We start from the raw sequence: 24,932 nt of genomic DNA on the forward strand, positions 1-24,932 counted from the left end.
CAGGAAAAGAATTTCTTTTTTTGGACAGCGGGTGAGGTAGACAGGCCGCAAGCGTGAAGCACAAGACACATAGAATGAAGCTGTTTACATAGCCGTGAGAGCGTAAGGTGGATTTACGCACCATAACGGTATGTGAGATGAATTCTTGTGTGTCAATTATTATTCCAGGAAAGTCGCTCCAAAATGTTTTACTGACAACGATAGCACCTCAACATGATGTGTTCCCTCCCTTTCATCTGCCATTTGGCCGCAGGTGCAACCTTAAATCTCAGCTGAACGGCCGCCTAGACCGAGACCATCCAGTGTCTGTCGAATCACAACCTCAAGCCCGCGTTACTTCCAATAGGCCCATGCAATCGGAACCATGGCATGGCATGGCTGTGCTATGCTGTGCTGGGCTTCCCTCTCCTAGACAACCCAGCTCTTGGACCTTAGCCGGTCATCCCCCCATGTCCATTGGGAGGACCAGTTGAGCAACAAGATGCGACCCTAACTTTTGTGTCTTCCTAAGTTTTCACCGGAGGAGGGCCAAATGCTGGTGCAACCCCTCTCTCTGACTTTCTCTCGAATGGACCAAATCGTTCATCACGAACACTTTTTCTAAGTGTGCTCGATACATCGCGATACACCGAGACAGTCACGCTCGCTTCGAATCTCCATTCCTTGTGTTATATTAAAATTACTATTCTCGACATATACTCCAACACCAGTTCTACGCGAACTTCGATCCGACGATTTCAACGTTTTCTCCCACTATGCGCGCAGCGCAGCGTGCCGAGCCGAGTACTATACCAGAGCCGTATGTCGTGCCCACATCCGGCAAGTTCGATGGCAATGATGGAAATTGGAGCACTTTCAAGATAAATATCGGGACACCCGGACAGGACTTCAGGGTACTGGCATCTACACAGAGTGGGCAGGCATTCGTGGTCGTTCCAGATGGATGCCTGGAACAAGATGGCGCAGACTGTCCGAACCTGCGTGGTGCAGAGATATTCCAGAGCTCTCAGAGCCCAGGCTTCCGGGCCAACAATTCAAAAAGCTGGTCGCAAATCGGAATCTTTGGTGTTGACCTGGAAGAGAGGCTTAACATCAACATCACGGGTCAATTTGGATATGACAACATCGCCCTCGGTGACGCTGCTGCTGGCAGCGAAGCGCTTGCGCTGGATCGACAAGTTGTCACAGGCATAGCGGAAATGGACTATTTTTTGGGACATATCCCACTGGGCATAACAAAGTCCAGTTTCAACAGCTTGGGCTTAGCGATCGATTCATTCATATACCAACTGAGGGAACAGTCCAAAATACCCAGCATTTCGTTTGCATATACCGCTGGCGCAAGGTATAGGTTGAAGTCGGTGTTTGGGAGTTTGATATTCGGCGGATACGATTCGACCCGATTCGAAGCAAATGACACTCCTTTCTCATTCACGTTCTCTACAGATCCCTCTCGTCTACTCACGGTAGGGGTCGAGTCAATCACGGCAACCAATACGCTGGATGGGACCTCTTCACTCTCCTCGTCATATCATTTCTCCCTCATCGATTCCACTGTCTCCCATCTTTGGCTTCCGGAAGATATCTGCGACAACTTCGCAGTTGCCTTTGGGCTCACATACGACAACCGCACACAGCTTTACACCGTGAATGATACAATACATGAACAGCTGACCGCCAAAAATCCATCAGTAACAATCAAGCTCGTCAACTCGATGCAAGATTCATCCGTAAACTTTACCAACATCGTTCTACCTTACGCCGCCTTTGACTTACAGGCATCATATCCCTACTATGATAATGCCACAAACTACTTCCCGATTCGCCGTGCCACAAGCGATAAGCAATACGTGCTCGGTCGTGCGTTCCTACAAGAAGCATACCTAATCGTTGACTACGAGCGCGCGAACTTCACAGTCGCCCAAGCCGCTTTTCCGGACCCTCTCCCTGCCGCCGACATAGTAACCATCAAACCTCCCTCCAATTCAACCTCTACCACTTCACCATCCTCTTCAGGGTCAAGCCTTAGCACAGGTGCTATTGTCGGGATCGCGGTTGGCGGTGCCGCCGTCCTCATAATTCTCGGCGTCGTAGCATTCTTCTTCGTACGTCGCAAGAGACGTCGGGCGGCCAACGCGAAGTACGAGCTCGAGAACACCCAACTTCCCGGTTCGACCCCCTACCACGACGCAAATTCACACAAGAATCCACTTTCCGAGCCGCAGGAAATTTCTGGGACGCCGTTGACGGAACTCGCTTCGCCACTCCCACGTTCCGATCCAAAACCTTTCTACAGCCCGACGGATGTTCTGCAAGAGATGGACGCGACTCCCCTTGTGCCGGCCACGCCGAGGTGGGAGGAAGTCACGGCCGGAGACTACCACGAGATGGACACTCTTTCGCCGCGGGCGGCCAACGAGACTTACAGCAGGGCTCCGAGCGAGGATGGGAGACAGTCATCAACGGGCATCTCGCCAATGACGCCGTCGCCAAGAATCGATTATCAGTATCACAGGGGGTAAAACATAATGGATTGAATATGTATGGATTATGGGACTCATTACCCCTGGGCGTTTGGGTTTTCATTTGTAATATCTCTTCTTCTTCTATGAAGTTTTTTGATACCAATCCTTTTAGCGTAGCATATATTTTTGGCATGTCTAAATACAACCAGAGCGACAAAGCTCAAGTAATCAGAAACTGCTCTAACGAGACCAAGTCTATCGTACTTGTAAGGTTATGTACTGCAGAAGAACACTTAAATACGAGCATGAGCAATCATATATATATTATATACATTATACATATTCCTTTTCTCTGCTCAACCACGACCATAAAACGAGCAAGAGGTACTCCATCGCTATGCCATGAATGCGTATAGCTCCCCCATAATCATAATAACGTGATCGTTTAGCCAGTGTCTAACGCCTGTTTCCCTTCAAAGATAACACGTGCCCACAAATGGGAAAGCAGATTCATGAACGTCTGACACGTTTGCCAGCAGGCTCACTTGTGGTGCGATCGACTTCGGTCGACGCATCTTCTGGTTGCTTTTGACCATTAGCGTTTTCCGACTCCAGCACGTTAGAAGGCTTCTTCTTGATAGACCGCGGGCTCTTGAGATCCCACGGGGCCTCAATCGAGAACGAGAGGACTTCTCGCTTGGGCTTATGTCCTACAGTGGCCTGTACCCCAGTCTCCTTCTTTGAATTTCCACTCGGCTCTTGATCAACTTCGTCATCGCTCTCATTTTCGACCTTCAAATGCTTGCTAAAAGCCTTTTTCATGCGATCCTCTCGCTCCTGGCCCTTCTTGTCGGAGAGGGAAAAGAAACTCGAACGTTCTGGTGCAGTAGTACTATTGGTTACGGAGTCAGAACTCTTCTCCCCTTTCACTTCCTCCTCTTCTTCCACAGCTTCGCTGAACCCCCACATCAGGCCAAGCTCGCCACGCACGAGTGCCGTTAGCCATAAACTTCCAAGAACGCCAGGAACGAGATATAGTAGGGCTGGCTGTGCATGCCCCCAGATCTGCATAACACCAAGAGTAGCTAGCATGCCGAGGATATACCCAGTCAAACTGGCCTTGAAGTACACCTTTGGGAAAGTAAAGGGCTGTTCCTGTCGACTGGTGCTGGAGGATTTGAAAAGCGGACGCCCAAACAATGAATGAGTCCAGAAGTGGTCACTCCATCTGCCGGCTAGCGAGAAATACTTCGCCTTTTCTACGGTTTCATGGTCTTGTCCATCAACACCAGCCCGCTTCACGAGTTTCTGCTTGCGAAGATAGAAGACGAAAAGATCGAAGCGTAAGGCCAGGCCTATCATAATACCAGGAAGCACGACATCCCCCAAGCCAAGCATAGCATGGGATGCTGCTGAGCTAGGGGCATCTGGGGGGGATGGGCGAGGAAATACAAGTTTGATTGGGACATCCAGTGACTTCGCTACTGTTACCATCATTGGTCTGGCAATCGTGTCAGTGCCGAGATCGGGTATACGGTTGATGAATGTATACTCACGTAAAGAAAACAAAGTAGATATCGTAGAAGAATAGTGCACACAGGATCAGGCTTCCAGTGCCAAAAGTCGTGGGCGACATCAGTTGCAAGGCGCCATAGGAGAACCCAAATCCCATGAGATTCGTCAAATACCATGGCTTGTCCACAAAATTGAAATAGAGTACGGAACAAAGAGAGATGGCGAAGCCGACAATGCCGTGGGCGCCGAGAAGCACCTTCCCAGCAAATACGCGATGGATATACATCCGTATCGTCCATTTGTTTTTAGGCATTGCCCGATCGCTCCATAGAATGTTTAGAAAGCCCTCCGTCAATGGTATTCGATTCAAGAAGCCCGGAAGTGGAGATTTCTTTTCTTCGTTGCCTTCGATTCTCCCATCGACTGGCAAGGCCTTCTTCTCGTTTCCATCGACATGATAGAGTGCACCTCCTATAGCGAACCTGTGTGGGTATATGAGCGAGTGTCCAATATCCAATGCATCTGTAATTAATCGTGAAACCGAGAAAACCGCAAAGATGGCAAAATAGCCATTCAGGATTTTATTGAGCAGCTTGGGATCGTCGAGCCACTTTATCAAGAAATAGAGCCCTGCAAGTGTGCATCCCGCCAAAAGCGGCATGAGTATTGCATCGGTTGGAGATAGGCCCTCCATCTTGTATTCTTCTTCTTCGTCCTCATCGTCGCTGTCCTCGTCATCATTGCGGTCGGCTTTACGTTTCGTGGGCTTAGCTGCGGAGGTAGGCCGTGATAGAGATGCGTGGGCTCCTGTGTAGATTGGAAATAGCGCGGAAGCTATGAGGTGTATATACGTGGGTAATAATGGACGTATCTCTACGAACTCGGCGGTCGCGCGACCAAGTAGACGGCCAAACAGATCGGCGTCCATTCTCAGCGGATGCTACAGTGCTTGGACGAAGTGGCGAGTCCAGCGCAAGCAATCTAGCGACAAAGATCGGTATGAACGATTGTGACAGTCGTGCTATATGTCGTTGGCTCGATAGCTATACAAAAGGGTTGTTCGGTCGCGGGATTGACAGTGAAAGTGAATGTGAACGTGGAGTTTTGAACCGCCAAACATGACGCACTAAATGCAGGGACCTGCACAGACCAACCGATCCAGACCCCATACTTGCTGGATAGGTACACGGTACGCAATTAACTACGTTCCTACAAATGGAATAGATGGATTGCCGTTAATTTTTGTCAGTGTTATTCGAAATAGCAGGGCTTGCAAGTATGTATGTGTTCAGTTGTACAAGTGCAAGAATTCGCAGTTCCATGTGTAGGAAACAATTCCTAATTTACCTGCGCATCTACGATACAACCATCCTCGACTAGGTATGTACGTGGACACTGAACAGCGAGATGAGATCCATGCACGGCATCATTGGGCATAAACACATTGAATATTGGTTCAAATACAGACAGAAGCTTTCCTTTTGTAAAAACCTGATCGAAGATAACGCTTCTGTACCGCTAACATTGAACCCTCACCTCTGTACCAATGAGCATCTACGTGTATGGTATCCTAGGGATGTGGCCCTTACAAAATGTCCAGCTGCAATCAAAAAATAGCCAATACCATTCATCACGATTAACGTGATAATTCAAGTATATGCCCAGGACCAGGACGCAGACCTCGCTGGCTTAGATACTACAGTCGGGAACTATGCTCTCTCTGATCGCAGCTCATTCTGCAAAGACAAGCCACCAGAGGGGAATACGTCATTAATTAACGCCTAGTTGTTGTATGGCGCCTGGTGTTATATGGGTTACTACTGTGTATGATGCGGCTTATCCAACACAGGTGGTACTCTTGGATTACTAGATGTAAGAGCTTGAAACAACGACGCAAAATCATCCTCATCACATACGCGGTCCTCAAGAAATTCAAAATCATAATGATGCGGGCCCAAGTCAAGAGAGATGACTGCCGAAGAAATATGACTGTATGCTCTTGGTGGTTTCCAGGATTCCCACGTATGAAGCATATGGTACTGACACACGAGTACGAGTAGTATCAAAGGGCAAGGTCAAAGTTTGGGACTGGACCGGAACGGTGCGGCAAGCGCCTTCAGGAAAGACCGAATTAGAAAGATCGACTTCTCTGATAGGCAAATTCTTTGCAAGGATTTAAAAGCACTGCACTTCATGGGCGGCGAGTGCAAGCAGCGGTGCTATTGTTTCAATGCAGATTTGTGGGCCGACGAAGATCAGGGTTGTTGTGGTCATAGATGTGGTCGGAGGAGTCGGAGGATACAGCTCCCTACAGTCCAGCAATAGTCGGAGCCTTCCATGACGTCTTTCGACACGCCCTTGTTTTTTTTTCTACAGAGCAATGTGCACACTTGGGCCATGAAAGGAGAGATGGGAGTTATCCATCCTGCCTGGGCGAGAGTCATTTTCCTGTTCGTAGGGCCGAACCCCTTTCGCAACAACCAAGGTTGCGATGAATCTGACTGGGGATTGTTGGCCTGTACGAACCGAAGTCAGCGAAAAGACCAAGCTTGCGAACCTCAGTAAGAGGCCCAAAAGCAGGCTGGGGCGTGCGTGAAGAAACTCAAGGGAGCAAGGCCACGCGCAAGGAGCTATTGTAGGTCTAAGTTGGTTCGCATGGGCTGATGTTTGCATTTGTCTTTAAGCTACGAAAGCCGGAGCAGGATCCTAAGGAAGTTGAGGGGTTGAGATGGCATGGATGCCTGGATAACCCACCTTGGAGCGATTGTGACTCTGGCAGAGTCGGTTCCGAGATGGTGACCAGGTCGGCGGCACTAACACCTAGGCACCTCTCTTTTTGTAAGCACCTGCTCCTGTTAACCGTTTCCGAGGATTATACAAGTGACTATTACTCCGTTTACAAAAGGCAAGAAGTCGCAGCACGGAACAGCTTCCCCACACTAGGCAGTTTGGACCGTGAAGAATTGCTCCTAAGGAGTCATCTTGCCGGGTATGTGCAATGTGATCTGGCGTTGGGCTATGCAAAAGAGCATCTATTGACCGAAGGGAGTATTGACAAGTCTTGGGACAAGCAGTGACCTATAGCAGCATTGGCCTACCCCCTCCCCCTCCTCTATCCTCATCACTCTGAGTCCTCAGACTCCTGAGTCCTCCCTCACACATCTCACACACCCATGCTTGCCATGGTCAGTCCATCTTCTCGCTTCCCTCTTCACGGACTGGCCTGACGTCTTGTCTATTTCGTGGCTATTGTGCGAGGGCAGCAGCAACAGGCGCCGGGGTAGCCGGATGTTCCTGGCAACGAGCAAGTTCTAACGCCTGTTAGTCCTCTCAGTTGGTGCCCAGCTATCTTTCTAGCGTCGCATGCATGCAATGGACCGCCGCCTGCCGCAGGTTTGGGCGAAGAGGTGTGGGTGCGTGCGGTTCTGCCGCTGCGAGCTGCTCGCTGATGGTGGAATTGTTGGTTTTCGATGGCGGTTCAGATCAAAGATCTCATTTTCGCGTGCCCGCCCCGCGGAACACATTCCTCGGGGCGGGAGGGCATGTTTATTGTATGATGAGATGCGGGTTGAACAGCGGCTTTGTGGTTGATCGCTACGCCTGCAATTTAGAATTTTGCAGCGAGTGGCCACTCACGGTGGAGGCGGAAGGGACACATTCATCATTGACAAAGGTTGTGACAGGGCTGATCAGGCATTGGAGAAACACGGACGCTTCGATAAAAGCAAGGATAGTGTCGATCCAAGGTTGATCACCATGTCCAAGTACACACAACACACACACCAGCACACGTCGCCGTCGACGCGGCCAAAGAACGATTGCCATACCATACCATGCCCTACTGTCCATACCTCGCTTGTTGATACACTCGAATAACACGACCTTGGTGCACGAGAAGGCCTGATCGATCGCCCTATGTCAGGGAGATGACGATGCTAGGACCGTGAAACAGTCAGGAACCCAACCCAACAGCCTCGCGGGAGCAGAAAGTTGGATCTACGATGGAGGCAACATTGTGGGGGTGATGGCATTGGTGCTATGGGCGTATGGGCGTTATGGCTTATGGGCTTATGGGTGTGGTTAGGGTGGAGTTCGTGGGAAGATGGCGCTCCGAATCGACCGATACGGTGCGACAAGATGCGACCACCACGGCTTCTTCTTCTGCTTCTGCTTCTGCTTCTGATTCTGATTCTGCTAACTAACAAATTACTAGGGGAGCGTGAGGGGGAGAGTTGGGGTTTAGTATGCTTGATGATTTTCCAACCACAGTTCTCATGTTGATTGCCACAGTTCTTAGCATGTGTACGCGACCCATGTAAGAATACTTCGGCGGTAGACCTACTTGTACAAGTACATGTACAAGCCTGCCAGCATACAAGCAAATGACTATCATCGCAAGTAACTACTAAAAGTGTGGCATGGATGATGGGATGATGGGGACGGTGCCTCGTAGGTGTAGGGGACAGGGATGCTTGTGGTGAATGGAAGAAGGAGATAGGGGACGTGATTGGCGGTAACACCTTGACACTAGCGGGTTCCGGCAGAGGTTCAACCCTGAAGGTCTTTTTCCTCGTCTGTCCAAGGCACAACCACGACTGTGGTTTACAGCTCTTCTAAACGTCATGTGGACTTGGACAATGCTCGCCAACGGCGCTGGCGGCCTCGTCTAACCTGCGTGGACCAACTAGGTAGACTACTATTACGAGTACTATTTCCAGGAGCCTGCACTAAGAAACGAGAACTGGCCCACTCATATCTCATATCAGCCTGATGCTCCGTCGAGTAAGATCCGTTTCGACCGAACGGTTTTTTCTTTCTCTCTGCTACATCTACCTCGTAACTATCCTTCATTAAGGTTTATTACCTTCCTTACGCCGAGTTGTAGTTGGTTATATGCACGCTTCGCTCTCTCAACTCGATCAAGCCGATCAACACCCACCATATAGGCTCTGCCATCTAATACACACACTCTCTTCTCGCAACGGTCTTCCATTCCTCCCTCCCTACTTACCTCCCTCTCTCAACCAGCCAGCATATCATCGCTGATCTCTACCTCCTCCGCTCATCCCAATCGAACGCTTTATTAATCGATACCCGTCCCATTCCGCAATATCAATCTGCTGCCTCGCGGCAATGTACATACATTGACCCATAGACTACCAATCGTTCCAATATGATCCAACGACACTCCTCTCCATACTCCAGAACAGCCAGCCCCCGGCCTGAGACATTCAGAAAAAGAAGCAATTCCTTCCCTCTCGTGGATGTCCTAGGATGCTCGACACCAGAAGCAGAGCTGATACTTGCCGAGGGCAGAGCTGCGGTTCGAAGTCGCCTTGCTCAACAGAAAAGGCGTGGACGGAGGAATCGATCAGCGGACGACGACACTTTTCCTATGAGGCCAACCGATCATATCCACTACCTAGAGCAGCGCGTTCAAGTCGAAGAGCCAGACACCGGATTCTCTGAAGCCCAAATTCCCGACACTCGCCACGCCCGGGTATCGTCCAACATTACTGACAAGAGTGGCTCGACGATAACGGGACTTGCACCACCTGTCCGAACAATGACTTCGCCTCCTCTTTGTCCTGCCAGTCCTTTGGGAGATTATTCTGCCAATCTCGCGAGGTTCATTCAGTCTCAACTCGAATCTATTGCGTCGTACCAGCCATCACCAACCTCTCCACGCTCATGTTCAGATCTTGCGGTGCAAGTCAAGTTGCAGCCTCGGTCACCTATCAGTCCAACAAAGCGGCAGTCCGTCGCCCCAAACTTGATTGACATACCTCCTGTTCGACCTCCACTTCGTAGCCAGTTCTCTGCCTGGAGCTCCGCGGACGACAGCGAGGATGGAGGCGACAACGAATTAGGATATTCCCTAGGACCAGTGCCGACCTTGTCATCTGTCCCTAGATCTTGTACAGGAGCCACACCATCGATTTTGCAATACTATGAGACCGCCAACAACGCATCCTTTTTGTTCTCCTCAACGCCACTCGAAGAGGAACACAAGGAAGGGGAGCATCCCAATGCCGAGGGTTTTACTTTTCCCAGTAAGCCGCCGTTAGCGGCTCACGAGACGGACCCAGGTTCCACCCAATACGATTCAGACTATCCCTCATCCGCACTCTCCTCCCGACCTCAACTCACAGCCTCATCTGCCCCATCTTTTACCTCTAGTTCTACGGCGTCCTATTTCGATTGCAAGCGTCCAATAGCTGCTATCCCGCCACAGGTACGGGATCGGATAATCGCTGCCGTCTCTCCTCGAGATCCAACTAAGAAGGTTGTTCATGCCACTTCGCCATTTGAGGGTGATGCCCTGGCAAATGTCCATGAAATCTTAATCGAATCTCAGCACAGGGTTCTCGTCGATGGTCTGTCGTTCGACCTGGTGCAGAACATGGATGTGTCCGATGTCGTACCGCGAGTAACGACACAATGCTAATCTCCCGACTAAGCATCACATATCACCCTCGTGTCAATCCCCAACAGCACGCGACAGTGCTCCAACATTTCCTTCGCATTCGCAAGTTGTTTTATTACCAACTTCTTCTTTACCAGTACGGACCGATTGCGCCTCCAAAGGATTGGTTATCCCGGAACAGCCGGTCTGACCTGGCTGCCGCTCCCTTGGCGCGTACTCGCAAAAGATTATCGTATCCTCTTGTAATCATTATTGTTTTTTCTGTTCATGCGCACACCATTATTCAGCGGGGTTCGGCGTACATGAAAGACTCTAGACTGAACACGGTCGCTGACCTGGTTTACTCGTTACGGCAAATTTCGTTTCCTTTGTAACCGCTTCTACGGCCTTCGTGTCCCTTTTTTGTTCTTTGTCGATACTTTGTTTTCTCTTCATTTCGTTGTTCTGGGCTGTTTCAATTTCCTTTTGAAGATATCCCTCGTACATTACGAATTTGACGTACACGTAGCGCTCCTTTCCAAAAGGCATTTCATTAGCATTGAAGTATTTGCAGGAGGCAGAATTGCAGGTCTTCCCAGGCTGGAAGAGGAGGAACAGTATATTATCATATCCGCTGGGTCAATACAAATATTCTCGATCCAATCAATATATGAATATCGAGAGTCATTGCCATTTCCCATTTGAAGTATTGTTGTGAGGGAGACAAGAAGTAACAGTTGATCGAAATCAGCTTACAACTTCTTCGTATCCGACTACCACCCAACTTGACCATCCTGCAGCAGACATACTAATCATCTTCTTTCCCCTCAACCTAGATACCTCAGTGAAGTCGTCTACAAACTTTGATGTCACCCCCAGACCTAGTTGCCCACTCTCGTTAAGTCCAGCAGAAAAGACGGTTCCCATCGCACGACCGCTTTGCTCAACCTCCACCGCCACCAGAAGATGCCCCGACCCGATAGCGACATCGGTAATGCGAGCCTCCTGCCCATCAATCGCGATAGAAACGCATTGGACAAACTCGTCGCCAGCTTCATCCCCGGATTCGCCGTCATCATTGACATCAGTCCGCCTTAGGGCTTTGATTTCTCCCTCCGTACCTGGACACGCCTGACCCCACAGAAACAGTTCACCCTCCTCGCTTACTGCCGCTGACATGTACCCGCCCGAGGCAATCTTCACAATCCGGGTTTCGGAGAGATACGGGATGGGATTTGGAGTGTCAGAGGGCGCATCGTCGGGCGAGGACGGACGACCCAAGCATTGAGGGAAGCGAGGGTCCAACGTCCAGGTGTAGACTTGCCCCGATATCGTGAGGGCCGTTGTGGTGGTCGCATTTGAAACGAGTTGCTTACACGGAGGAATGGCCTGAACGGGAGGACTGCTTGAGAATTGTGGGTTACGCAGCCAGAGTTCGGCATCTTGCAGAGAGGTAAATGAGAGTATTGTGTTGTTGGTTGATTTTGGGTCGTTCTGAGACTGGCTTCCTTCCATCAAGAGTATCACATGTCCGCCGTTGGTGATGGAGATGTTCAGGATATCGTGCTCGTGTCTCAATACGGTACCAAGTTCCACGGCATCCTCATCTTGGTGAAAAAATGTGACTGTTGGTGGGCATATCTTGATAATCCCATTGAGGCCTTCTGAAAGTGAGTTGCCGAAATAGCGAGTGACAAGCGTCTCATTCTGTCGGAGGTAAAGCGCCTGGCTTTCTGTCACGCCTTGACCAACATAATGCAGAGTAGTAGTCTCATTCGCAGGGTAACGATTCTCTCTATTTTTCACTGTTTCAATCAATGAGCACTTGTGTTGCTCGATCTGTGGATGGACATGCTGTGAGAGAACACACCTACGGCATCACACCAAGACGTCCACACCACTTCTATTGAAGCACTCCGAAGGATACAGATCGGGATAGCGGCAAGTTGGTTCTGGGTATCTCTATTGATTGCTTCGCCAACATCGAATTGAGCATGACCGTTGAAGCCAAAGCCATAGAGTTCCATACCAATGTATTGTTACCCACCCTTTCTTTCAATATTAATCGGGTACCTCCTTGGTACGATTGACAATTCAATTGATTCGGACAGGAGCCTTCTTTCCTTTGTAACCCTTGCCACTCACTGGGCTGCTGCATACGCAAATACTAGCTAGGAACGTCGTCGTCGGAGAAGATGGCCAAGGTCGTCGTGGGGCAGACACGACGCAGGATGATAGACAGTCGACAGTATTGAATATGCGCCCGAACGGGAAAGGCGCCGGCACCAGCTACCTGGATCAGAAGATGGACGGGGGACCCCTGAATAGTCACGTGTGGTCGCGAGTCATCATCCCAATCTAAACCCACCAAAGTCATCAGTCAATCCCTCAGGGACTTCAGGGCAGCATCTCTACTCACGACTCCACGAGTCACATCTCCACAATCTCACAGTTCACGGTTCACATTATGCTTCAACACAGATCGTGCAGCAATAGATTCGCGATGGCCAGCAACTCTGGAGCCCCTGAGCCGATCGCGACCTAGAGGATATTTAGGTCTTCATTTTATCCAGGGACAATGACATCACAGAAACAGAACACAGACGGAGACACAGACCCTCTTTTCCCACGACGATCATCGGTTTTTTTTTAATGTCATTACATTCGCCTGGCCGCCCAACGCGCATAAGGCATTCATTTTTGTCCCTGACCTGATTGACTGTTGCCTTGACGCGATGGCTTGTCGCCCTTGTGTCGCCGCCAATCCACCGCATATTGATCAGCGCGGTGACTGAACGCTCATTCAACGGCAGTCCGCAGACAGCATCATCATCGAAAGCCTTCCTGCCTTGTTTGTCCCCCAAAGCCGACACCAAATTGTCATCTTGCATTAATGCTGAAACCCCAGTATGCAAGCCAGCGATGCAAGGGGCGGGTACCCAGGCGATTTGCGTACCTGCATGAAAGATGATGGGCTAAAAGTCTTAGATGATATTGCCCGGAACCCATACTCTAATCGCGCGAGGACCTCCCCTCCGTCGTGATGCTTGATTGCAATTCTCTGTCAGACTTATGTACTTCCTGCACATGCACGTCTCGGAGCATTAACACCAAGTTGCGGACAATAACAAAGAGCCTTTTGTGCAGGTACCAGGTTGATTATTGCTCTTCTGTCACCGGGTTTGCCGATTTGCTGTTGCTACCCCGCACAGGGACAGCCATGCAGCGTTGACCGTACCGCATTATCCCTTGTACTAGGTAACAACGAACAGTTATTACTCCAAATGCCAGTCCGTACAATGAAGGCTCTTGGCCTTATTGCTGGCTTACTCTTGCGTATGCCAAGAACTGGATTGAAGGATTGAAGACTCATAACAAAAGAGTTCATCCAGTGTAACTCCGCCACCAACGACGTCTATTGGTGCTCACTCAGCGCAACTGGAGTTTCATCCCTCATTAACCAACCACATTCACTCTTATCCACTTGAAACATAAATCTTCAAACAAACATTTCGTCATAGGCAGGCGGAGGTGTGTTGTCTGTTTAAAGTTTTCAGAATTACCAACACACCTCTGGTTTCCGTTGAGCAGATCCATCGGAGTTGGTCGTGGTTTCAATGTGAGACAAACAAACACTCTCGGATGTCTCGCGAGATAAGCTTTTATCCTTTCAACCTGCAGCCCACCTATGCACGAAGATCGGTGATCTCTCTTGTAGTGCACCATCCAGGAAAGTTTGCTAGATGTTGCGACTGAAACTAAGGTCCCGTAATTCTACAACGGAAAGGTTTGATCTGAAGACTGATTGATGTGGGATCTCAGCGTTGTTTTTGAAGCCTTTGCAGGTTTCGCAGAGCATCTAAATTCTAGTCATTGAAATGCTCTCATGTTGGTGCTACCGTTGAGGGTGAAAGATCTCACGAACTGGATGATCTTTTTGGGATCAGATTGGCATATTGCTTCACCATCTCACAAGTATATTGCCAGAAAGAATAAAGATATACACAAAGCATGTTCTCATTACACAATCTACAGGAGCAGGACCCATGTTTGATATACTAGAGCAAGTACGAATGTGTCTTTGCTGTCCAAGAAAATCGCGGGTAGGTACATCGCTAGGTAGTTGCTGGTAATCAACCCTCACTTCAAGTTGACTTACCTTCATTAATATTGCCTCTCTCAGTAGCTACTTCGATCGGTAGCCTAGAACTTCACCCTCAATGCATTGACGAGCTTTCTGATAACTCTCAGTGCCTCTCACTATATATCGTGAACGATATTGCTTCCAATTGCACCACAAAAGAATTTCTCTCACCTTTCTACTTCTTCAAACTTACACTCCAGCTCTATCTTCCACCCATTCTTACTCAGTCTATATCAATCATATATCGATACACCATGGGTGGACATGCCTTTCCTCGCCTCCACACCCCACGTATATCCCGAGAACTCTATCTCAAAACCCGCAGTACAGCCACCAAGGCTCTCAGCAAGATATTCCGCCACATCGTGGTTCCTTCCGAGCTGCCCTCGAAGCTCGACTTTGGCGATGTCGACTTACTGGTCGCAGCTCCATGCACTGTTGCCCCATCTCTCCACTTCGACTACGACCACCATGTCTCCCTCATCAAGGCCGCCCTCAATACTCCATATGGCCGCAAGGGAGTCAAGGCGGAGGAGACCATGTTCTTTGCTGTTCCTGCCACTGATCAAGACGGTGACATCTTCATACAGATCGATGTCAAAGTGTGTGAGCGTCCAGAATTGTTCGAGTGGGCGCACTTCCAGACATTGTACGCGAGTGCCTCGAAGATGATAGGCAGTATGTGACGATCGAGACTCGCCATGTTTGAATCAATTGACTCACTTCACATAGGTATGATCAAGCCACTCGGTCTTACCATGGATCCAACTGGACTCCACATACGGGTGGAGGGAATGGAGAAAGTCAACTTGGCCGAAAGCATGATCTATCTGACCCGTGAACCGGGGGAGGCGCTGAGTCTTCTTGGTCTGGACAAGAGAATCCTAGGTGCCGGATTCCAGGAAAATATTGAGTGCAAGTATCAACCTTACTGGAGAGTTTCTCGCGATTGGGTCTCTGACTTCCTTGCAGTGTTCGAGTATCTAACCAACTTCTGGCTGTTCAATCCAGCTCATTTTGCCGAGCGGCTCAGGGAGGAGAATTATGTCAAACATTTGACTGAGCGCTCGCTGGCATTCGTGAAGTTCGTCAAGGAGTGGATACCTGATCGATACCCAGGCTACCAGTTCTTGAACCAAGAGGCGCAAGGTAGGCCTCTTTTATTATATCTTCCCGTTTAGTGGTTTACTTGTCGCAGACATCAACCGGTGGTACGAAATGAAACGAGTTGCCCTAAGAGAGACGGTCTTCACCAAGTACCCATCAGTCGCGATGATATACTACAAGAAACGAAAGTCCTATCTCAGGGATGTCGAGGAATTGCGTCTACGTGATCTTCTGAAGAAAACCATACCCGTAGGCTTGGACGGCTGGAACGAAGATCTCACTCCACCACGCATTATCACTCTGCCCGCCAATACTACCACACACTTACAATCAATGCCGTTGAAGGCACTCGAATCCGTGGATTCCGAGCTCGTCGAAATCTCACCGCCATCTTCACGACGAGACAGCGCCATCGGTTCCGATGACGGTTCTCGTTCACCGCCTTATTCAGCATCATCCGTTGATTCAGATGATAGTAAGGCATTATGCCCTATCGCTCCGCACGATGTCGCACTCCTGCTGGAGTCGCTTCCTCGCGACCCACCAGACAACATGAAACACATCCCGCGACCCCCTCCCTCTAACATGTCCATCGATGCTAAGTTGATATGCATTGCACGATGGACTTCGTTCACGTCTCAGGGCGAGCCTTATATTAGGCAGAGTACGCGCGAAAAGACCTTCGAAATGGCTTGGGCGGATAGTGGAGCCGAAGATAAGGTTCTCGTTCGGTGGGTGCGAGAAATGTGGTGGCCGATCTGGATGAGGCAGTCCAGAGTCAATTGGGTCGGGATGTGGAAGAAGAGGTTCGAGAAAGAAGACGCCAGGAGGGCCAAAGTAGAGCTCGAGGCACGGGAAGCTACGAATATGCAGATGGAAAAGGACGAAAGGCATGCGAAAGTCATGGAGAGGCTCCAGCTTGTGAATGAGTCACTCAAAGGTCATTTATGTGTATGAGAGGTACACATGGGCAGATTCCGAAGGCACAACAGTAGTCATTGGCGTGCAGATGCTTCAAGGTCGATTAGTAGTCTGAGAGACCGATTCATGGTTCCTGGATCTATTTTACTAGATAGCCCATCATTTGAGAAACCTCCAATTATTCCAACCCTGAATACTATTCACACGGAATTCATAGCATGGTCTTCGCAAAGTGCAAACCTGCCGCCCAATGCCATAACCTTGCATCGACCCTCTTGCCCTCCTCGCTGTACTTCTCCAAGCGCTGGAAGAGTTCATCAAGCGGCACGATGACTCTCTCAATGTACTCTCCATCTTCAAGCGCCTGCTCAGGCTCCTTATCACCTTCTTTCAGATTCACCTCGACGGTCGCAAGTTGCATGTTTGCGGTGATCATGCCCGGGTCGCTGACTATCGTCGGGCTGATGTAGGTTAGTTTCCCCTTGTATCCAGTCTCTTCGTGCAGCTCTCGGACGCTGGCTTCGCTTGGCGTCTCTTTCGCATCGATCAAACCTGCGGGGAACTCTACGCAGATTGCATCGACGGGCGGGCGATACTGCAGGATGATGATGGTTGATGGTGGGCGTGAAGGATGACGAATAATCTATGATGATAATCAATCTCTAATCGCATAGCTACTTTCATAAAAGCCATTGTGTATCGCTATTGAGAAGAGAGGGATAATTGTTCAAACGCACGGTACTGATAGCAACGGCATCCACACCCGATTGTCCGCGAGTCTTGCGCGCCGCCGCCTCCCATATGCGACCTTTACCCTCCTGGTCGCTCCAAGATATCTTCTGGAATTCGATCCATTTAGCCTCCGAGGCCGGCAGCGGCTCCACGTTTGTAACTTTGGGTGCTGAAGGCATGTCGTATGCGGGGCGGCGGAGCGGAGCTAGAAAGTGGAAGGAGCAAACAGCCCTCGATGATGATAGAGCCTTATGCGCAGGTCTAGATATTACGGAGCTGAGGTGTATAGAGCGCGGGCGAATGGGCATCGATTGGGTGTTTGTTGTTGTTGTTGTCGTTTGATCTAGTTGAGAGTACTGGGGGGTTCAAGGAGCTTTGGCCTCCCGTGCCCCGCGCGCGTCATAGATGATACGACGGCTCTCGCGACCTCACGTGGATAGCGTTCAAATATGAAGCCACTAAGTACGGCAATAATCAAGTCATGATATGTGAAAGCGGAGAATATCCCCTTTGTTAGACATTCTCAGAGGATATCGCCATTATAAAGGAAGCTCAAATTTGCACTTTATATGCGGAAGGCCCATCTCCGGATAGTGCAATTTGCGGAACACTATCGATCCTCAAAAACATACGATACACGGACGATATGTGAGAAAAGGCTCACATGATTGCGCTCTGGAATGAGGCATGATAGAAACCACTCTGTAGTGGAGATATTTCACCGATCGTATGTCGTCACAACTTAGCTTGACAATTGCCTAAGGGGACAAAAGAGATGTATGTGCAAGGTAGGTATCTAACAAGCACTGGGCTGGAGCATGGTTTCAATGATGGCTCCAACATGTATGAATTATGCGCAGAATATGAGACTGAATTAATGCGATCTCCTACTTCCCCGTTGCGTTGACCATAGACATGGCGTCACAAAGCAATGTAGAAAACAAGGCTATTACTATCTTGACTTGTGGAAATCGTAAAGATTTAACATGGTAAGATGATGTGACTCTCAGCGGCAGAGAGAGCATGATTGAGCATAAGGCATCGATTTGTTGCAGCTCTTCGTCCAAATTCCGACATTCTGAAATTCCGAGTTCGGCGTTGACGCATCTGGGAAGATTGAAATCATAGAAGATGGCAGGCGAAGTCGGCATTTAGAAAACGTAAGGAAGCGTCTGGTTTGATCAGTTCAAGTGACGCAGTACATCATGGTGGCTTTTAAATCATAACACACATTTCTAGATTCCGCGTTCAAACGCAGGAGCTTACGAGTAAGGATACAAGTTTTAGATACAACTGACATCAAATAGCGAAGAGATGCCCGCTTCAGAAACCTACCCAAGTGATATTATTGCCATATCTTGCCCAAGATTCTAACTAGCAGTTGCACATGTCCAAATTTCCTCCCCGGATAGACTTGGGCTAATCGCCGATCAAATGTTTCTCAGGAGCAAGTATCTATCGAAGGTACGTTGTGCTGGCCACTTGAACATCTCACCTCAATCGCATTGGTAGCCACATTGAGTATATCGTATCGTATCCTACCATACACCCGTGACTTCACGTCGCACCTCCGTATGTCCTCCCGCCGGTTATGCATCCACCCTAGCTCGTCCGATTCAGGAAAACCGACCCCTAAATGTGAGTGACAGTCATACCCGCCCGTCACCCCGTAATAGATCCAAAGAACCCCGTATTTGGCATCATAGGATCTCTATGAATTGTGCTAGATCCTTTGTCATCTATCTCTCACACATCCCACATTCGAGGATCCAACCAGCAGTGATGAAGCCAAAGTCCAAGTAACCCAGGAAGCCATTTCCCACCACACATTTCCTATTCTCTCCCCTCGAGTCTCGCAGTTCCTATCACCAACTTTTCATGCAACAGAGCTAATGATCCTCAAGTCCAGAGAGTAGAAAATAAACTCATATGCTTCGCACGATCACGCTCTCACAAGAAAAAGTAACAGAGCACTGGATGCTCCACTTTCCACTATCCCGAAACCAACCATCTCCAAGCCTCCTCCCTCCACTCAGTTCATCTACGCCAAACATACCAACAAACCCAATGAAAGAAAATACGATCGGTGGGTCCAATCAACGTTACGCGCAACCGTCACACAGCATGTATGACTTGCGTCTCATCTGACGCACACGGGAGCCCCGGGGGGGAAGGTGTGGAGTGGAGTGGAGTGGAGTGGGCCCTCTAGAGAATACACAGCCAAGTGGAAAAGCTGGATAACTACGGAGTACCTAGTGTTTGATTTCTTCAGCGGGCATGCCGACGAGCAAATCGGGTGCGTGCATGCATGGAGCTGCATGAGCGGCAACCGCGATAGGCGTTACATTCGATCGTACGGGAGGGAAGGAGAGAAAGCCAGGATGAACGGACAGGGGGTTGGTTTGATTCGATTTCACCGATGGGGGAGGGGGGTGAATGAATATGACGCCTTTAGTCTTTGCTTTTTATATCTAGTTTTCGTCTGGTTTCTCCCTCAAAGGGGACCGGATGAGATGGGAACATGAGCTGCAAGGAAGAGTTCTGGGGGACAAATGGTAAAGAGTCGCGAGTAGCAGGATGGTCGTTGAACGAATATACGCATGCAACGATGATAGTGGTGGCAACTGAGAAGCTATTGGAGGTTAAGACCTCTCCCGGTAATACTCACACATATACGAAGTTTACCCAATGTCTATTATGTATCTGCCGATCATCACTCCTCGAGGCCACTGAGAGTAAAGCAACATTCGATCTGATGGCGAATGAGCTGAGAGAAGATGACTCTCACAAACTCAAAATCCACTCTTTGGGTTTGTTCGTTATGTGTTCACGCATCATTGTGAGATAGTCAGATGAAGGATCCGCATTATCCTTAACAACCATAAGGAGATGCACATCTATGCAACGTGACCGAATACGATGATCGTGGAACCTTTCATGATTGGCTGCGTAATCTTAAGATTGTCACATAATCGACGGCTTAATCAATGTGAAGGAAACGCCGGAAATTCATAAGTGTGATTCGCGAGACTCTGATCGATAGTGATAATACAGATAGCGTAGCACCTTGGCGTAGCTCCGAGATAAGCCCAAAGGTTGAACGCCGGGCCTCGTAGTCTGTAAGCTCGATGGATGGATGGATACCCATTTATTGTTTCCAAATAAAATGCCTGCCAAACTTTGTCCTGGGTATAGACTCCTTCTCCGTATATTATGCAGTACTTCCCTTGTTCCCAAATCCGTTCAAACCCCAAAAAAGAGAACCGAGAAGAATATTGAACGCTAGTGCTGTGAGTTGTGACTGCGCCCGCAAAACAGATTCGAAAAGCAATAACAGAGCTTAAATCGGAAAGTGATAGGATAATGTCACCGTGTTTTCCAAAAATGTGAGAGTCAAATATACGGAGATAATAATACCGGATAGCGGTCGTGTACTTCATTATGCAATGTGGACGGAGGCATTTTTTCATCATCCTGTTGAATGGATGCACCGCACAGGATTCGTCATGGTGAGCATTTTCGTACAGGACGATATGCATCATGGATGTTAGTCGGGAAATGGACAGCAGCCAAGTAAAGCTGTAGATCAGCCTAGCAATACTGTACATGGTCAGAATGGTAACGTAACAGTAATGAAGCTAGAATTTCTTTACCTTCCCAGCCCCAGCCTTTCATGACACCCAGCCAGTGTAGACGACCCTTAACGGTCATATCAGGATGTAGTATTTCAGTCCGTGATTCGGACCGGTGTCTGACTTCAGTTGTATCCAGCTTGACAGGCTGTGTTTGAGGAAAGCCCATGAGGTCCTCAGCTGCTCGGCGTTTATTGTTGACATTTGGCCAGCAGACAAGGCCACTCTCTTCAGCATCATCTGTAAACTCATCAAAATCGCGCTTTAGCGTGGGTGTCGAAAGCGGATTGAGTTCATCATAGGCACTGGCGGCAAACGCATCGCGACGACTCCAGACTTCTTTGGTTATTTCTAAGCATCTCTCAACGATGCCCAATTTCATGCGTGCCGAAAGTAGCTCCCATCTCTCTTGTACCCATCTGCGGTCCTCAGGCTCAGTCATTTCACAACCAGCAGCGATAAGAGGAAAGATGTGAACAATTACTGAGCGAGACTTGATATTGACGGTGGCTAGCTCACATAAAGCCCTCTTGGCAAGTTCTGTTGCTGGCAAGGAGGGGACTTCAGGGACCGCTTGGTGGAGATAGAGTAGAGTGGCATATTGGTATGCTGCCGCCGTTCTCATGGTGTCGTGAGGGGTGGTAGATTCATCTTCGGGGTCTTCGATAAAAGCCGGTGGCGTCCATTTCTCGATCTGTGCCTTGAGTTCTATCGCTTGAGAAATGATACTCGGGCCGTTGCTGCCTGTTCTTCGGACCTTACGAACTAGATTGGCTATGCGGCCTATGATTGGAAAAAGGCTGCTCGCACATCCCATGAGAGGATCGACGCTTGAATCGTTTCCACCATTACTATATATGGCATCCGAGACAAAGTCGAAGTCGTTGGATTCGTCCTCGTCCGCAGAAGTAAGCCGAGCAATGACGTCCATGTAGATCCAGAGGTTGCAGAGGAATTTGAGTCGATCGAAGTCCTCTCCCCGCTGCGGTAAGTGACTGCGGTCTGAGAGTGCCCTGTGAATTAATATCTTCGCCCCTTTGATATGATTGATACCTGTCCTGATGTGTTGATCCCAAGATTCGGAGAAAGCCAGTGCAAGTGTCGTGGATATGGCTGCATCGACGCGCATATTGCCCAGATTTGCTCGCAGCGCGTGGACGGACTCATGCATGTGGTTGATCCCATGGATTCTGAGCATCGGGGAGTCTTTGGAGCAGTGAAAAGATGTCATTGAAGCTACTGCGTGGAACAGAGCTGGACAGTCCTTGGCCAAAGGCCATACCAGAGTGCGCCATGGATTTTCGGTGGGGCCATCTTTGACAGAGAGGACGCCACAGGTGTTGAGATCGAATCGACGAATGAGCATTTCGGGGGAAGACATTGACAAGACTGGTTGAGTCAACAGAGTCAATTTGCCAGATTCGGGGGAAGAGGCAGATGAGTCGGGAGGACTCGCTGATGAGCGACGTAGCGTCCATTGCTCGGGAGTTAGATCGAAGTTGCGTGGTATTTCCTCTATATCGTCATCTATCGTCTCTGTAGGTGGAGTGTATCCAGATGATTGGTAAAACGATTCAGGACACAGAGAACGAAAGGAGAAGTATTCCTCTGGCGGAACAGTGAGGTCTGTTCCAGGGAGCAGGAGATCGACCAGGCGTGGCGACTGCCCAGAGGATACGCTTGAAGCTGCAACTGTCTTCGTTTGGCTAGTTCCGATGCTATCGGCTTCGTAGGAATTGCTCGAGCTTTCGACTGAGCTAGGAGCATACTGTTCCAGTGGTGTTACCGGTGGAGGGGCGATAGTGTACTGTGGCACTTGTGGAATTGGATAGGGCTCCGTCGTCATGGGTTGGTATGGTGCATCGAAGTAAGTCTGAGTAGGGGGGAAGAAGTACATCAGCGGTGCCTCAGAATGACTGGGTGGGTAGTGGGATTGGGTGAAGCCAGGGTTGTATGCTGGTAGTGGCGCGGTCGCTGGCTGTGGAGAAGCTGGACTGTTGTTAGATTTTCCCGATGATGCATGCACACAGAATGTTGATGCTTGTAGGTGGAAACAAACCTTTCTTAGTCTTGGTGGTCGGTTTTCCCGTAAAGTTGCCTTCCTCGAAGGACCTCCATTTGAAGTCCTTCTTGTAGCCTCCACACTGGACATTGCGACGCGCGCACTGTTGACAGGTGGGTTTCGTCTCATCGCATTTCAGCCGTTTAGCTTTACATGTTATACAACCTGTATGAGAGTGAATTAGTATCAGCGATTTGCCCTTTCCCCTAAGCTAGACTCATTTTATTCTTAATTATGCTCGAATCTCGAGTAGCGGTAAACATCGCATGGTCGTGAACGGAAAGGGAGTGGGTGAACATACCGTTGCGGCTCTTGGATTGTTTCCTTTTAGTAACGGATACATTCGCACCGTTGGGATCTGCTACCTTTGGATCATCAGTTTTAGTAGAAGGCTGCTGCTGTGATGATCGATGGATGGATGTCTTCTTCAAGGGTGGAGGGCTGGGCAGGCCGGGGTTGGGAGAGCTGAGGAATAAGGACGGGGAGGGAACGGTCACCGTCTCCGCCATCTGCCGCGTGACGAGCTGCTAGCAGCGCGGGCCCTTCCCAGGCACAACAGCGTCTCGCCCACGGCGGTAGTTTTGCGATGGCGAAATACGAGTGGGAGATGAGATGTAGGTACGGAATAGTAGCGGAGATGGGTGTGCGTGTTGTGTGTATGTATGTACGAATGTATGTGCGTATGTATGTATGTAGTCTTATCGTTCGTTCGTCCCCTTCCGTTGCTTGGTAGGTAGGGTAGGTAGGTGGATACCTAGTTATCGAAGGTGTAGCGAAGAGGTTATCCGTTATCATGTGGAGGCGGCAGCGCGCGGGAGGGACTGACTGGGGTAATCATCCACAATAGGATAGACTTGAGGGGTTGGACTGTATAACTTGATCCTAGTATATGCCTAGACGCCTAGGTGCCTCCTTAGGTGTCGCCCGTAGGTGTCGCCTGTAGGAGTAGAGTGGGATGGGGGGGGATGTGGGTTTATTGTACAAGCGATGTGGAGGAGGGTCAGGGCGGCGCTCAGGCCCTCGGTCACTTTAATAGAACCTCAACCCCCCCAGTATGAGGTAAGTTCGATGGATGATGGAGGATAAGTGGCTTGATAGGTGGATGGATGGTGGATGATGATGAATGGATGGGTATGCAGACAGGCGACGGGCAGGACGGGAGGGTGTACTACCGTAGAACTACTGTACGGAGTACTTTAGGTACTTGATTGTACAGCAGCAGAACTACGGTATTCCGTAGATGGATGCTTCGCGGATGGATCGTGGCCAGGGTCGTATAGTATAAGACCTAATAATGTACAATCAGAGTGGAGGTAGGGAGCGAGAGAGTTAAAGGAGATGTGAACCAGAGGGGGAAGGGGGGTGGGAAGGGTGAAGGAGGTTAATAGAGGAGAGTTGGGATGGGAGGACGACGGGAACCCTGGAAACGCGAATCAAATACCTCTGAACTGCTTGCTGACTTGCTTCTGTGATCATACACCAATCTTAACATACCTTATTCTTCTTCCTCTTTTTACTCGTGGTCGAGATGATGATGATGATGATGATGCTTTTCTTCACCGTTATTTATATACGCCCATTGATCGACCGGCAAGTCTTTATCTGGTATACCACCCCCTCCCCACCCCCCCTTGGGTGTATACACAGATAGGTGGTAAATACATACGTGCATACATGTACACCTTGAGGTGCGTTGCGATCTACTCCGCCGATTGTTATGCGTAGAGTGCACCTGACCGTCGTCCTTGGACACACGAACGTGATGGATGTGGAGTACGGGAGTCGTCAGTGTGAGTACGGAAGTAGTGGGCCATTGCATGCATTTATCACCTTTGGAAATCAATCCCTTTGCATCATTCTGACCAAGCCACCCAGAATACAGGATACATGAGGTACCCAGGGACACGCCAGCGTACCTACCCACCGTGTGAATGGTCCCGTCCATCCA

The 24,932-nt window shown here is 49.5% G+C and overlaps 9 protein-coding genes across 9 annotated transcripts; 5 read left to right on the plus strand and 4 right to left on the minus strand.

Annotated features, from left to right (window-relative positions):
• Window positions 1-336: 336 nt before the first annotated feature.
• BU24DRAFT_420272 (acid protease) lies at window positions 337-2,776 on the plus strand. The gene has a single exon (XM_033527432.1). It carries the CDS (start codon window positions 756-758, stop codon window positions 2,520-2,522), a length of 1,767 nt encoding a protein of 588 aa, XP_033385573.1. The 5' UTR covers window positions 337-755; the 3' UTR covers window positions 2,523-2,776.
• Window positions 2,777-2,793: 17 nt separating this feature from the next.
• BU24DRAFT_146517 (uncharacterized protein) lies at window positions 2,794-5,009 on the minus strand. Its single transcript, XM_033521202.1, has 2 exons — window positions 4,022-5,009; window positions 2,794-3,966 (listed from the first exon to the last, which is right to left on the minus strand). Exons 1-2 carry the CDS (start codon window positions 4,906-4,908, stop codon window positions 2,976-2,978), a joined length of 1,878 nt encoding a protein of 625 aa, XP_033385574.1. The 5' UTR covers window positions 4,909-5,009; the 3' UTR covers window positions 2,794-2,975.
• A 2,193-nt stretch (window positions 5,010-7,202) lies between these two features.
• Window positions 7,203-7,954, plus strand: BU24DRAFT_146544 (uncharacterized protein). Its single transcript, XM_033521203.1, has one exon. The coding sequence runs from the start codon at window positions 7,348-7,350 to the stop codon at window positions 7,729-7,731; it is 384 nt and encodes a 127-aa protein (XP_033385575.1). The 5' UTR covers window positions 7,203-7,347; the 3' UTR covers window positions 7,732-7,954.
• On the plus strand, window positions 7,876-8,483 carry BU24DRAFT_146589 (uncharacterized protein). Its single transcript, XM_033521205.1, has 2 exons — window positions 7,876-8,222; window positions 8,271-8,483. The coding sequence occupies exons 1-2, from the start codon at window positions 8,019-8,021 to the stop codon at window positions 8,364-8,366; spliced, it is 300 nt and encodes a 99-aa protein (XP_033385576.1). The 5' UTR covers window positions 7,876-8,018; the 3' UTR covers window positions 8,367-8,483.
• A 509-nt stretch (window positions 8,484-8,992) lies between these two features.
• BU24DRAFT_146579 (uncharacterized protein) lies at window positions 8,993-10,781 on the plus strand. Its single transcript, XM_033521204.1, has one exon. The coding sequence runs from the start codon at window positions 9,154-9,156 to the stop codon at window positions 10,426-10,428; it is 1,275 nt and encodes a 424-aa protein (XP_033385577.1). The 5' UTR covers window positions 8,993-9,153; the 3' UTR covers window positions 10,429-10,781.
• Window positions 10,782-11,133: 352 nt separating this feature from the next.
• BU24DRAFT_460311 (RCC1/BLIP-II) lies at window positions 11,134-12,413 on the minus strand (the record flags this gene model as incomplete). Its single annotated transcript, XM_033531812.1, has 2 exons — window positions 11,134-12,191; window positions 12,257-12,413. 2 exons carry the CDS (start codon window positions 12,411-12,413, stop codon window positions 11,134-11,136), a joined length of 1,215 nt encoding a protein of 404 aa, XP_033385578.1.
• Window positions 12,414-14,691: 2,278 nt separating this feature from the next.
• Window positions 14,692-16,766, plus strand: BU24DRAFT_478321 (uncharacterized protein; the record flags this gene model as incomplete). Its single annotated transcript, XM_033533026.1, has 3 exons — window positions 14,692-15,208; window positions 15,263-15,679; window positions 15,729-16,766. Coding segments are annotated over 3 exons (1,800 nt in total), but the record flags the coding sequence as incomplete, so codon positions are not given.
• Window positions 16,714-17,816, minus strand: BU24DRAFT_420279 (uncharacterized protein). Its single transcript, XM_033527433.1, has 2 exons — window positions 17,296-17,816; window positions 16,714-17,201 (listed from the first exon to the last, which is right to left on the minus strand). Exons 1-2 carry the CDS (start codon window positions 17,467-17,469, stop codon window positions 16,770-16,772), a joined length of 606 nt encoding a protein of 201 aa, XP_033385580.1. The 5' UTR covers window positions 17,470-17,816; the 3' UTR covers window positions 16,714-16,769.
• A 2,941-nt stretch (window positions 17,817-20,757) lies between these two features.
• Window positions 20,758-23,493, minus strand: BU24DRAFT_478323 (uncharacterized protein; the record flags this gene model as incomplete). The annotated part of the gene is made up of 3 exons (XM_033533027.1): window positions 20,758-22,916; window positions 22,978-23,149; window positions 23,286-23,493. 3 exons carry the CDS (start codon window positions 23,491-23,493, stop codon window positions 20,882-20,884), a joined length of 2,415 nt encoding a protein of 804 aa, XP_033385581.1. The 3' UTR covers window positions 20,758-20,881.
• Between the last annotated feature and the right edge of the window lie 1,439 nt (window positions 23,494-24,932).

The sequence above is a fragment of the Aaosphaeria arxii genome (assembly GCF_010015735.1).
Source record: "Aaosphaeria arxii CBS 175.79 unplaced genomic scaffold BU24scaffold_3, whole genome shotgun sequence".
Taxonomy (NCBI): Eukaryota; Fungi; Ascomycota; class Dothideomycetes; order Pleosporales; genus Aaosphaeria; species Aaosphaeria arxii.